Source organism: Amblyomma maculatum, chromosome 10 (genome assembly GCF_055883805.1).
Source record: "Amblyomma maculatum isolate TAMU_Amacu chromosome 10, ASM5588380v1, whole genome shotgun sequence".
Lineage (NCBI taxonomy): Eukaryota > Metazoa > Arthropoda > Arachnida > Ixodida > Ixodidae > Amblyomma > Amblyomma maculatum.
Genome location: NC_139353.1, coordinates 65,279,229 through 65,293,694, shown reverse-complemented (window position 1 = coordinate 65,293,694; position 14,466 = coordinate 65,279,229). Strand labels below are relative to the sequence as shown.

General features: G+C 45.0%; 1 protein-coding gene across 1 annotated transcript in view; it reads right to left on the bottom strand.

Moving 5' to 3' along the window:
* The window catches only part of LOC146176708 (uncharacterized), a 35,886-nt gene extending 26,558 nt beyond the window's left edge, over positions 1–9,328 (bottom strand). The window contains exons 1-2 of the mRNA XM_084581028.1: positions 9,132–9,328; positions 5,977–6,134 (exon numbers count right to left, since the gene is read on the bottom strand). Coding sequence (XP_084437154.1) covers positions 5,977–6,134; positions 9,132–9,284 — 311 coding nt within the window. The 5' untranslated portion in view covers positions 9,285–9,328. The remainder of the gene's footprint in view (positions 1–5,976; positions 6,135–9,131) is intronic.
* Positions 9,329–14,466: the final 5,138 nt, after the last annotated feature.

Below are 14,466 nucleotides of genomic sequence, written 5' to 3'. Positions count from 1 at the left end.
TTAGACCGCACCCCATCATCAGACGTCGTTTTTCTCATAGGAGACTGGAATGCTAAGGTCGGGAGCGAAGAAATATCCGGAATTATAGGCAAATTCGGTCTTGGCGAGCCAAATGAAGCTGGGCAAAGGCTAGTAGAGTTTTGTGAAGAAAACAACCTGACCATAGCGAATACTCATTTTCACCAGCACAAGAGGCGCCTGTACACATGGACTTCACCGAACGGTCTGTAGAGGAATCAGATCGATTATATTCTTTGCCGGCAGAGATGGAGAAGCGCTATACAAGAAGTAAAAACAAGGCCTGGGGCCGATTGTGGCACCGATCATCAGCTTCTTGCTGCCAAAATTAAGCGTCGATTGAGGAAAAAGCAGAAAACTATGCCTTTCATTTATGATCTGGATCAAATTTCATTAGAATATGCTGTGGAAGTGAGGAATCGATTTCAAGAATTTAGATCTAGAAGACAGAGAGCCCGAAGAGATGTGGACTGATGTTCGTGATATAATACAAGAAGTTGCTACTAAAGTAGTTCCAAATCAAAAGAAATGCAAGAAAGCAAACTGGTTATCTGAAGAGGCTTTGCAAATAGCTGAGGAAAGGAGGTTGGCAAAAGCTATGAGCGAAAGAAAAACATACAAGGTTCTCAATGCGGATTTTCAGAAAATAGCAAGGAGAGATAAGAATGCCTTCCTGAACATACAGTGCCAAGCAGTTGAGGACAACAGCTAATTAAGGAACACAAGAGCAATGTATAACACAATCAAAGATATCAAAGGAATCTTCTCTGCTAAGCTGGGCGTGATAAAGGACAAACGAGGCAAGGACCTCACTGAAGCCTCAGAGATAAATAAGAGGTGGCAGGAATACACAGAAGAACTGTACAAGAAGGACCCGGATGTGCAAACCCAACATAAGACGGTTGTGATTACTGATCTCGAGCCGGGCCTCCTGAAGAGTGAAGTTGAATAGGCCTTAGCCAGCCTTGCTAAGAACAAAGCTAGCGGAATTGATGGCATTCCGGCTGAGTTGCTTCAAAACCGCAACCATGACGCTGTTAACATTCTGCATACAGTAATGTCAGAAGATTTGGACAACCCTGCGTGTGGCCACAGGATTGGAGGAGGTCAGTTTACATCCCCATTCCAAAGAAAGGCAGTGCCAAAGATTGTTCGAACTACCGCACGATCGCGCTTATTTCGCATGCTAGCAAGGTGATGTTGAAAATCCTGCAAGGTAGGCTGCGGCAGTATGTGGATCGGGAGCTTCCGGACGTACAAGCTGGGTTTCGCAAGGGCAGAGGAACTAAAGACCAAATTGCCAACCTTCGCTGGATCATGGAAAAAGCAAGAGAGTTCCGGAAACCCATCTACTTCTGCTTTATTGATTATGCGAAAGCGTTTGACAGCGTAGATCACAGCAGATTGTGGCAAGCTCTCCGAGAGATTGGAGTTCCAATTCACCTAATCTGTCTCCTCAGGAACCTGTATGAAGGGCAAGAGGCCACAGTCAGAACTGGGCATGGTCTTACTGATTGGTTTCCGATCGAGAAAGTAGAGAGACAAGGCTGCATACTGTCGCCCTGCCTATTTAACCTATATGCAGAGTGCATCATGAGGAAGGCCGGTCTGGACGAGTCTTCAGCTGGAGTGAATATTGCTGGAAAACGTATCAACAACCTTAGATATGCGGATGATACCACTTTAATGGCAGAAAGTCAAGCGGAACTCAAGAGACTTCTGATGCGCGTACAAGAAGAAAGTGAGAAGTTTGGGCTTAAACTGAACATTAAAAAGACAAAGATCATGGCGTCTTGCCCTATCAAGTCCTGGAGCATCAATGGACAAGAAGTGGAAACTGTGACAGATTTTCTCTTCTTGGGCTCCAAGATTACCTCCGAAGGAGACTGCAGCCATGAAATTAGGAGACGCCTGCTTCTGGGAAAGAGAGCAATGGTTAGCCTTGAGCGCCTAGTAAAGAGCATATACATTAGTCTGCCAGCCAAGATCCGTATAACTCGTGCTATGGTACTTCCAGTTGTGATGTATGGATGCGAGAGTCGGACTGTGAAAAAGGCTGACCGCCGAAGAACTGACGCATTTGAAATGTGGTGCTGGCGGAGACTCTTGAAAGTTCCTTGGACTGGCAGAAGATCAAATCAGTCGATATTGTCGACCATAAACCCTGACTGCTCATTGGAGGGTCAAATTCTAAAGTTAAAGCTCAGCTACTTTGGTCATCGGATGAGAAGAGAGGAGTCGCTGGAGAAAGATTTGATATCTGCCAAAATAGAAGCCTGGGCGAGTTGGTATGTATACATTGTAAGTCAGCGCTCGTGTTGTACGTTTTGTTCTATCGTCCCTGTTCTTTTGCGCGGTTTTAGAATGAAAGATTTGATGTTGGGAAAGGTTGGGGGTCGCCGGAGAAGGGCAAGGCAGCGAACGTGGTGGATAGATGGCATCCTCGAGGCACTGCAGATGAAGTTGTGTGATGTTAGGAAGATAGTGAGAGACCGGAAAGCGTGGCGTGACATGGTCCATAGGGTGCGAAGAGTCGGACACGACTGAACGACTGAACTGAACTGATATAGATAGGAATATTCTTCCTTCTCGTCGGACAGCTCAAAAGTGCCATGAAGAAAATGAGTAATAAAGCAAGAAGTAAAGGAAAGAGTCAGTGTAGGAAGGCTCTCCGGAATATATTCAGCAACCAGCGGGATACCAGAATACGCTATCTTTTATTTCGCCTCTATGGCAATGCGGCATCCGTTGCCGGGAATTTTGAATAATACGGGTAGTTTGCTGGGGTGGGTGGTCTTGAGGTAAAAAATATAGCAAGAATATGCAGTGACGTTGGAGGGTATCTGAAGAAAGAAGGCGAGTATACCACTGTGCAAAGAGGATAATCGATGGAGAGATCTTATTTCCTTTAATATTAGCTTGCCCACGTATCGCCACCTCCATCTGAGTGCAAAAGACAAAAAGATCTGCTCGCACATCAGCGCGTGTCAGGGAATTTGGGCTTTTGACAAAAGGCTGTAAGAATGTTGGTTGGTTGGTTTGTGGGGTTTAACGTCCCAAAGCGACTCAGCTATGAGAGACGCCATAGTGGAGGACTCAGGAAATTTCGAATGTGAACAATGTGTAAGCGTACACAATGACACTGAACCCGCCAGTTTTGCCTTTTCATTCACAATATATGGCTTTGATTAAACCAGCTGGGTGAGAGTAATAGAAAAGACGCGCGCCAGAGTGCACGTATGCGTTTACATAGTCCTAATTTTCTGCTCATGTATTGCCCGAGTGTATCTAATACATAAGGAATGACGACCATTGTTCACAGTGGAGTTAATTGCACTCACCGCTGGCAAGGTCTGCGTTATATGAACCAGTAAGCCCTGAAAACAACTTGCCAGCTCCCAGGTAGCACAAAGTGGGCTATGGCATGGGGGCCCGCGTTGGCACGTGGGGGCAGCCCATACGGTTCCTATGCGGGATTTGTAATACGTACCCAGAAGTGCCCCGCGTGGGCTGCCCAATTTTGCCGCGATTGGTCCCAATCTGCATCCGTGTGGGCAGCCCAAACGGTGCTGCCCGCATTCAGCCCAGGTAGCCAAATGTGGGCAGCATAACAGAAAAATTATTGAGTCCGACGTTTGTAAAGGCAGTGCCACCCTATTGATCATGGTTTTAATTTTTAAGTAGATTAAACCCTCCAATACCTTAATTGTACCGGCGCGCTTTGCGGAGACCGCTCCGCTTCGAGCTGGCCCACGTGCTGCGCTCATGGGTTGAATCTGGCATTTCGGAGCTGCCCAAGTTCCATTAATCATCAAGTGCGAAATATTATTGAGCAATATTTATTTACCTTGTAATCGATACTAACTAAATTAAGAGAAATTCATTCCCAGCACTACAACAATATGGGCTGGCCGACATTTCCCCGAAATGTTGGTCTGAATATTTATTTCTGTGGTGTGTGCAGAATAATACTGGCGCAGGAAACATTTTGAGGTAGTTCAGTACATACTCGTAAAGCGGAACAGTTACTGCTGCATATTTTCTGCCAATACTGCAAAATTAACGTAGTTTTTAGAGTGAAATTAGATAGTCTTTATTTATGGCATGGACGTGCATAAAATAGTTATGTGAAAAATGCAGAAGATGCTATCAGCGGCCGGTATAAGATGAATTGAATTAATAAAATGGTGCCTGAAAGATAGGGTGAAGGCGTTTCAGAGTGGTAAGCCCGCCTATAGCCAATTGTGGGCTCACTGTGGCCTTTAATGGGCAGCATAAATTGGGCTTCTCTTATTTTTACCGCATGGAGTACGGATGTATGTTGCATGTGCCAACAAATAACCCAAGAAATACCCGTGTGGGCAGCATGGAGGCATGCCCGCTTTTCAGCCCGGATGCAAACCATGAGGGACCTATTCAGTTTTTCAGTGGGCAGCCCCATTTGGGCTAGCCCGTCTACTATTCGCTTTAGGCCCAAATTTGCATCGGATGTGCCCTAAAGTGCGGGTAGATGGGGGCAGAAGCGGGAAGGAGCACTTTCCTGTCCCGCTACAGGCCATGCGAAAATTATCTAGGTTTTTGGTGGGCAGCCCAGGAAATTTCTACATGAAGCCTACATTTCCGTTTGACCGTCTCTAGAATACCCCTCAGGGGTCCCATGTAGGCAATGCGCGGGCATACCCGTATTTAGCCCCACCGCGGCCCATGCGGGACCTATTGCGCTTTGAGTGAGCAGCCTCAATTAGATTAGCCCAGGCTTTTCCTACACAAAGCCCAAATTTTCTTTGCATCGGCCCTACAATTCCCCAAGCGGGACCCTTGAGGGCCAGATATGTGGGAATATGTACTCAGTTAGCCCTTCCACGACTAATGATGCCCAGATAGAAAAAACAGGGGCAAGCCCAAATTGGAGTTGCCCGCTTGGTCCCTACAGGGGGCCCTCATGGGTGTTATCGTGGTTGCCTAAGCCCAACTTGCCCATACGGGCCCTAGGTGGGCCACTTAATGTGTGCTACTTGGGCTCAGACAGGTGTTGCCACCTATGAAACGATAAATGACGAAGAGAAATTGTCTACACCGCAAAGCACGTGTACACAAAAATGAAGGGGCCCAGCATCCATGTGCTGTTTGCCCACGCAGCCGCGACTCTTACACAAGTAAAACCTGGAAATGGGCAAAAAAGCGAAATAGGAGCACGTGAAAAGGTGGGAGATGAAAAGGAATGGCGGGTGGCTGGCATCGAGAGTATGGCTCCATGCAAATCGTGTCCTCAGTCTGACTTCAACCAGTCGCGCCAATCTGCGTCGAGCTCCCAATTGATCACAAAAGGCAACTACACCAGCTGTCACTATCGAGAGCTGGACAGAATATGCGGACAAAATCTGGGGGCAGGATTTGTGGATATAGCATGTCCGCAAGATCAGCCAGTAATTAAAAAAACATGCCGCCACTAGATTTCGAAACCCTGCCATAACGAATAGATCAGGTTTCCTGGCCCAAGCGCGAGAGCCACAGCAACCCACACTAGCGCTGTGCAGTAAACATGGTAACCTTAGTTAACTTCTTTTTGCAACACAGTCTCGCGCTATACAGTCAACATCCCTGTGTTCATGGTTTTCAATCAGCGCTGCTCCTATATTTAACCTATGTGATTACCTCACACACATAAGTCATCTGGCCGAGTACGACGAGGTTCGGTAGCGCGGTGTCGGGCAAAACTACCAGGTGCCTTAACACAACTCGCAATGCTCTCTCATTAATGCACCTAATCAGACATAAGTGCACGCCTCGAATTCTTTGTTTCCTCGTCGCGTGGATATAACTGATGTGTGGTACCAACAGCGCCGTCCTAAGTATTCTTCTCCCTCACTAGGCCCCGATAAAACTTGCGGCAAACCATACTACAGTTGTTATTCTAGAGGACAACTTTTGATATGCAAATATCGAGAGTATACTTACGTGCAACCTTTGAATTTGTATTTTTGAAGAAATACAGTATCTGCATCGGCACTAGACGCTGGTACCTTTTCAGTCGAAATGCACGTCCTTTTCTGTGTTTGCTTTGGATCCTGATAGGATGTCATCAATGTCCAGTAGGGCCCGCTGCTTTGCATTTTCTAAGGAAATATAATACATAAATTTGCAATTTACTGAGACACGTAGAAAAAGATGATTCAGGTAATACAGTTAGAGACGGAATTACGTAAGGTACAAAAACGTTGCCGCCTCTAAAAATACACTGTTTTTTTTTTTGTTCCTTTAAAGAGCAAAAGTATGAATGTAAATTTTTCATTTCTTACCTTGCAATGTCCTAATATATGACGATAGTATGATATACAAAGTTTACTATAAGCCCGTTTTCTTGGTTTACTATAAAACTACACCGCATTTTACGCTGTCACGAATCGGTAACGCCTGTTTGCTCATGCTGGCCTCAGACAGCATGAGTATAAATAACGACGTTTAAGGCGCACGAGATTCATTTGAAAAGATTGCAGCCAAGTGAGACTGTTTTTACTAGTTTGCAATATTCTCGCAGTTGCTTTTTTTGTTTCAATTGCGAGGTTCCTTGTCAGCTTCAAATTGAGCGAGGTCGAAATCAGCATACTGTCTTTTGATGACGACCAAGCATATTAGTTGCTTTGACCGCTTCCAAGTTGAACAATTTTTTTTTTTACCTTCAATCAGGCTAGGAAATTTTTATTTTTGAAGCGATTCTACTTTCTGCCTGCTTGCTGAGCTTTGTCACCACAAAGTAATGATATGCTTTATAGTGAGATTTCAATGTGTGCTATCTATGTACAGTTTCGGATTATGTGAAATATCTGTTTTCAGTTTCACCAGCTTTAACATGAAATGCATCTTAACGCTTTATACTATCAACTTATGCTCTCCGCCAGCGTATCCAAATATCAGAGAAACCTATCCCAAACATTTATAGGATTGCTCTCAAGACTGTTTAAGAGACTCAAATAATAAAGCCTTACTTTCAGACGTCCATTTGCTGCTCCCTGCCACAGGAAACTGCTGTGCTGTGGTATATTGCGTTAATCTCGTCTGCTGACGTAACGCATAGATTTAACGGGAGATTCATTGTCTTTGTTTTCTTTTCTATCGTGCATGAGCAATTTGAAAACGATTTAGTTGCCCTCTATGCCTAGGAGAGGATTGTTAAATATTTGCTCAATTTTATCTTTTTTCTTAAAGTCGCTGTTGTCCCTCTCCTCAGTGCCCTATTTTGCACTTACGCTAGACAAATAACTAAAAACTGTGTTCACAGGAAATGACAGTGGCATGCTTCGTAAACTGAAGCGTACCTTGAACCAAATGCATGATTTGGAAATAATTTCTCGATGGAGCCTATATTGTTAATTCCAGCGAAGTTGCAACAGTTTAGTTCACAAAAATATCAGGATATCTTCATTGGTTGGTTCCAGAAAGCGGGAGTTGGTTAATGAATAACAATCTCACCGCGCATATAATGATGAAAAGCAGGCTGCTCTTTAAAAGGAGGTTCTATAAATGTTGTTTGGTAATTGATAGAAAGCGGGGGTTCGTTTAGGAATAACGATCTCGCCGCACATATAATGATCAAAAGCAGGCTGCCCTTTAAAAAGAGGTTCTATAAATGATGTTTGGTAATTGATAGGTACACGGACACGCCAGGCATACTTGATGCCTTCTATTATTTGCTGCTATTTAATGGTAGCAGTAACACGATCAGTGTGTCGAATTTCAGTCATTTAAAAAAAGGAAATCTTCGTCTTGAACATGCGCTGCGAGCAATAATTTAGGTGTCTAAAACCTTAGATGAGGTCAACTTGGTCATTTCTTTCCTAAAGGGTCAGATGTCCCCTCGCCGGATAGTCTAAACAATTAATTGCATGAAGCAGTTATGGTTATCTTAGCAGCTACCCTTTGGTCATTTTCAGGGCAGCTTATGATATCAGCCTTTTTCTTAAACGTTCTACAATGACCACACCATACTAGCCCCCAATCACAACGCAGAGGGGTTGAAACGTTTTTGCCGAATGATATTATTCGATGTCTTTATGCAACGTGGATTATAATATTTGCGAAGGTTATCTCTTCTCGTCTGCGGCTTGTAGCATTACATTTATTAAGGTCGCGCCACGTGCTCAGGGACCAAGCCGTACTATCTAAAACCACATTTATATCGCACGATCCGTGTTAGACACAGTGTCAGGTGACATCATTCAAGTGACCATTAATTAGACTGATCTGGTAAAAGCTTTTGACAAGGCGCGTCAAAATTTTTCGTTATGCTGTATTGGAGAGTCCATACATTGATGATGTGTTGCGGCATAAAACTACATTCTAAACCAGCACTACAATACTGATTTGATGGATTTCTCTTGCTATGTAACTCAGGAGACAAACAGCAGTGAAGGATCGGTGGCCTAGACAGGCAAAGCAGAAAGCTATTCCAAGCAATTATTATGCAGCAAAAAACTATCCAAAAACCTCAAGAAAGAACATCAGTTTACAATTGGTTGCGAAGCACTCGATATGGTAGGCAAATACACCGCACATATAATAACTGCAGGACGGGAGGTGCGGCCTTCATTCTAGGCATGCGCACCCGAGCACCGCTGTTCCCTTATTCCCCTTAGCGATAGGACCCCCTTACTCTAAGAATCTTCATAAACTTCGTAAATATAACAACCTGTTTTCTTGGTCTCCCTATTCCAGCTTCATAAATATAAATTCATCAAGGTATTCAAAAAGCCACCGTTCAGTTCATTTTTTTTTTCTTTTTGCCGCAAGCATTCAAGCAAGAACTTTTGTTCCGACCTAAACATCCAGCGCTCCTTTTTTCAATGTCAACTAAAATTAAGAAATTGGATTAATGTACTTGGCTTAAACTCTCATTCAAAAATGTGCTCGTTATTCACATGCATGTAATTTAACTCTTTCTGCGCTCTTTTGAAAACAAAACTAGGAAATTTTACGTCCTTAAAGTCAGTTGGTATCCTCCTTGTTCCCTTAAATGAAAGTATTTGGCACTTTTGGAACTGAAATGCCCAGTAAGTGAATTAAAGTTTCTCAAAAACGTCTAGTATGTTTCCCGACCTTTAAAGAATGAAGCTCACCTCAAGAAATTTTTCCTTCGTTATAGCGCTTCCAGTGGTAACAGCGCCTGCGCTATCGGCAGTGTTGGTAGCGTCGGCAGTGCCGGCAGGGCCGCCATACGACCGGTAAGAAAATGCAACCACAAGAACGAAAGCAGCACTAAAGTGGCGCATCTTTGTTAAGAGCTTTCCAGCAGCTGAAATCAACTGCACTATAGCTGAGCAACTGTTAGCACGGCACATTTATACTTATCCTAAACCTCTGTGCAAAGGGATTGTAGGCAGTTTGCTACACGTCATAGAGTTTCGCTATCAATCACTTCTGCGAGGAGCTACGTATCTGGTGTATAACAAATGTCGTGCACTTGCCGCTTTCTTTTTTACTTCGTCATGCTGACATTGCATGCGCAGTTAACTTTATGTCGGCGGCACATTTAACTCTCAAAGCAACGAACCCCCCCCCCCCCCCTCAACTCACGAAAAAAATAAGTAAGGAATACTGTAAGAAACAGTAGAATACTCTACGTTTCTCACGCAAATCCGTGGTAATATGAAAATGAAATTTGCAATTCTTATTTTTGTAAACATCTAGATACGATATTGTCGTCTCCCATAGCCTAGAACAGCTGGACATAACTATCCAGTTTGATATCGTGTTTCAACTTCGCCTTTCTATAGGCCTTTCAAATGGCGTTCATATCTAGACCGTTCTGGACGACTCTTAGCTTGCTACTACTTTGAAAGCCAAAGTTCATTAGCGTATCATTTTAAATTCTGATAAGAAATGGGCGGGATTCAAGCCTGATGTTTAGCGTCCACAAGACATTTCAAACTGCGATTTTTAACCGCGTCAGCTGTGGACAGACCTATCACTAGCTCTTACTGGTTTTCACAGTAACTGAGTCGCTTACTTTATAAGCCTTCCAAAGGTATAGGTTGATATAAAGTTTGCCTTTATTTTGTTATCTTTATCAACACAAGCAGCATCGACAAATAAACTTACGCTTTTACATTTTTAGCATTGGATTAACAAAAATGAGGTTCGAGCCTATTACCAACTTTTCCTAAAGATTTTCCTTCGTATTAAGAAAAGAAGTGCTCTCATGGTCATAAAACGTCGCGCCTGGACCCCAGCTAGAGAGAGAGAGAAACGAACCTTTATTTCAAAAAGAAAAAGAAAAAAGGCGGGGGGGGGGGGTGTAGTGAGTGGAGTCTTCATTTCAAGACGACAGTGGCCTGGGCTGCCGCTCTTGCCTGAGTTAGCAGACTAAGCTGGGTTTCTAGATCAGAGCAATAGCAGAGTAGCCTCCCAATGCTCCTCCGAATGGTGCATGTGTATGTGTGCAGGTTTGGGGCCTGTGCACACTCATTTGACGTGGTAGGCGGCGGGCTGGTCATTGTACCAAGGGCATATGTCTGTGTAGTGTTCTGGGAAAATTATGCTGTATTGATGTAGGTTGGGGCATGTGCTGTCTCCATTCCCGCATTTCCTGTGCATTTAGTCACTTGTGTGGAGGGGGATAAATCCTACGTTGTTCTCGTAAGTACTTAAGTCGCGCGCCGTAAGCCGCGGAGAGAGGAATGCTAGTTGTGAGATCGGGATTGGTGGCCGCTCGGTTTGTGTGACCTCGAGCAAGCCTATCCGCGACATCATTACCTTCCTATCCGGAGTGCTCCGGAACCGAACTGATCTGATGTTTGAGCATTGAATTTGTAGCCAATGGGTTAGTTGTGAAGCGAGCTAATTCTTTTAGGTATTCTACCTGCAAGAAGGAGCCGACATGCCACTTGTGAGTCAGTGATTCCGTGAAGCTCTCGATTGGTCGCGTCTCCGTAGGTAATGGCCAGCACGATCACCGCCACTTCCGCTTCTGTGATAGTACTGTGCGGGATGGACATGCTGGAGACTTCTGTGTAAGAAGAGCCCACCACCACGGCTGCTGCTGCGTTCGATGTATGCTCGTATACAGCGGCATTCACATAGAAAGTTTTCGGACTGCGTTCCACTGCACGCTTAAGATAATTCACTCGGGCGTGTCTTCTGCCTTCGTTGTGGACTGGAGACATGTTCTTTGGGAGCTGGGCCACATGTACTCTTGCCCGGTACGAAAAAGGATTGTTAGTCTTTGACTGGATGCGCTTGTAGGTCCGAAGGATAGCCAACGCGCTCGAGAATGAGCCGGCTAGTCTCAGTTGACAGAAGGCGTTCCCTCTGGGACAGGAGGACAGTCTCTTGAATCTCTTCAAATGTGTTGTGGAGTCCAAGAGCTTCCAATTTGACGTCGGATGTGTATGGTGGGAGGCCTAAAGCGTTCTTGTAAGCTGCACGTATTATTGCATTTACTTTGTTGATATCTCTTCGGAACAGGGTAAGGTAAGGTAGTCCATAGGAGAGTCGATTGATGATCAGCGCCTGCACCAGACGGATCGTGTGTTCTTCCCGCATGCCTTTTCTGTTTCTGGCCACCCAGCAAAAAGGATATAGGCGAAAAGGATATAACAAAATTGCTACCTCGTGTCGATGGGTATATTCTTAAAAATAGCTACGTTGTTAAGAATTTCAAGTTTTGTTCACCTGTAAATTACACGATTTTTTTTTTTGCGGATCACTTCATTATATTCTTAAATCGCTCAATAGCACAGGACATAGAGAAATACAGACATATTGTTCTCGTCCTTTTCACCGCCTCTTTCAAGGTGCACGTTATTCAAACGCACATTACATGGCCCTTGTCGTGAACGCAACAAATTTTAACCACAATGGTGAGAGTGTTGTCGCAAAGAGCTGCTTCTCTTCTTGTCGCGTTGTTCTGATCGTTCACATTTACATGGAACTAGAAACGTTTTTGAGGAAATAGTTTAAAAGGTTGTATTTGTAAACATTTGCAAGCATCTCTATTTGTGATAGGTTTTTAAACAGAAGTGTGACTATAATTACTCTTCTATGTTTGACAGACATCCGCGCAAGCGCAGCGGTGACCTTATGAACTGACAAAGAAGTTCAATTATTTCTGAAGCACCTACACAATAAGGGTCACTGGTCATTTGTACATAATGTAGAGGCCCAGGGCCTCCACCCATCTTCTGTCGGGATGAAAGTACCATCGTATTGGAGATCGATATCAGGTTCTTCCTTTTTGGATTCTTATGCCCGCGCAGATAAAAAGCAATTACTAGTTGTTCTTTTTCTTTTTTAGTCGATAGTTATTTCCTCAGGGCATCAGTAGGTTATGAGATGAAGGATGAATAAATGATTAAATGAATGGAAAAAGGTTGGCTGATTTTATGAAGTTCAGAAGTCAGCGATGATGAGGTCCCTGCGTCCAAGTGACGTATGAGGCAGGATTGGTTGCTGAAAGGCCAGCTATTCTCAGGTGCCGGATTCGTGTTGGCTTGAGTGCTGGGCAGTCCCACAGCAAGTGGTGGATGTCGGCCTCGACATCTTCGTTTTTACAGATCGGGCATCCTGGGCGAGGGTATAAGTGTTTGAAGTATGACCACGTCCTAGTTACAGCTGGTGTAAGGGCAACACCGACCCGGATCCTCCTAAGCGCAACCTCCTCTGCACGGGTGAGACCGCGGGGAAGGGATATCGCACACGGAGGGATAAGTGCACGTGTGCGGCGCCGGAGGTGCTCCTTTCTTGACAAAAGGAGGGTAGCGTCGTCGACTTCGAGAAGCCGTGTGATTGATGCGTCTTGGTTCACAAGGCGGGTTGCAAAATCAGCTTGACTTTGGGCAGGCAGCAGATCCCGTGGGACCCACTCAATGCGTATTGATTGTGGGATGCGCGCCGCAAGCTGGTGGATGTCCTGGCAAATTTTAGGGCAGCGGCTGACACGTCGGAGCAGACGTACTGCTTGAAGTGCGTCAGTGCGGATGACAATGTGGGCTGTAGGGAGCATGGTTATAGAAGTCACGGAGCAGAGTGCCTCCTTAACTGCCACAAGCTCAGCGCAGAAAGATTTAAGTGGTTCCGAAAGCTGAAACGTAGTTGTCTGATTCAGGCCAGGTCTCCGTGGACAGTGGATTGCCGTTTTGGCTTCACAGCCTTGCAGGCTTCCATCTACGTAAACTACTATGGAATCTTGAGGCAGGTTAGTATCTTGCTCTTCAAATCTCTGGCGTAGCAACGATGCAGAGTTGGCAGACGTCGGTCTGCGGATGTCAGTTGGCTTGTTGTCTCCTAACTGTATAAATTTCCAGGGAGGGAGAACTGGCGCAGGTGGCTGAAGAATAATGTGTGACGTTGCATACGCCCTCAGTGCTTGCGTGGAATGTGACAAAGTGGCCTTGAGTCTGCGAGCATCTCGGCGCTGCTGCACCAGTTCATCGATGGTGTTGAGCTGCGCATTCTCCTGTAACGCTACGACCGGTGTGATTCGTGGAAGGCATGTTATGGTCCTCATAGCTTCTCGATTTACGGCTTCAAGGCGATCCAATTGTGCCCTTGTAAGATGTTGGAACTGGGCCTGATAAACAATACGGGGCTGCAGAACCGCCCTCACTAACTGGCGTGCAACAGACGAGCCAGCGCCACCCGTTTTAGGGGCAATTCTTCTTATTAAACTTATAGTTTGAAGTGCTTGCTTTTTTGCCTGAGAGAGCCAAGCAGTCGCTGATCCTGATTGGCGAATTGTTAAGCCCAGAATTTTCAGGCTCGAACTTTCTTGTATTGGGGTGCCTGATAGAGAGAGACGAATTGTATTTGAGGCAAGTTTACGGCGTCCCCAGCGGTTGGCGACTGACGTGTATGAAGTTTTACACACAGAAAGTTGACGGCCAATGGAGGATGCGTAATCAGAGGTTACGTCTAATGCTGACTGAAGGGCGGCCTCTTGAGTGAGAAGATCATGGTGAGTGCTCCATACCGTGATATCATCTGCGTACTGCAAAAACTTGATTTCAGGGATATCATGAAAGCGCCACGCCAATGGTATGAAAGTAATATTGAATAACGTCGGAGACAATACTGATCCCTGGGGCACGCCACGTAGTGAAACGAATGAACCAACAGTGTCACCGCTGAGGCGTATTGCAAATTTTCTTCCGTCCAAAAATGATTCGACAAAAGTGCGTACTCTCGGAGGGAGATGAAGCATGTCAATGGCATTCAGGATTGCAGCATGACTGATGTTGTCATATGCCTTTTCAACATCCATTGCTAATATGGTACGTACATTGCGGCTGCGGGTAGATGACAGAACTGCTGATGCCAAGACAGCCAACCCATCCTCTGTACCTATGTATGGACGAAATCCAATTTGAGCAGGGTAATAAAAACCGTGCTGTTCAAGCCACCAAGAAAGTCGTGTGGCTAGCATTTTCTCTGCGAGCTTGCACAGCGTTGATGTTA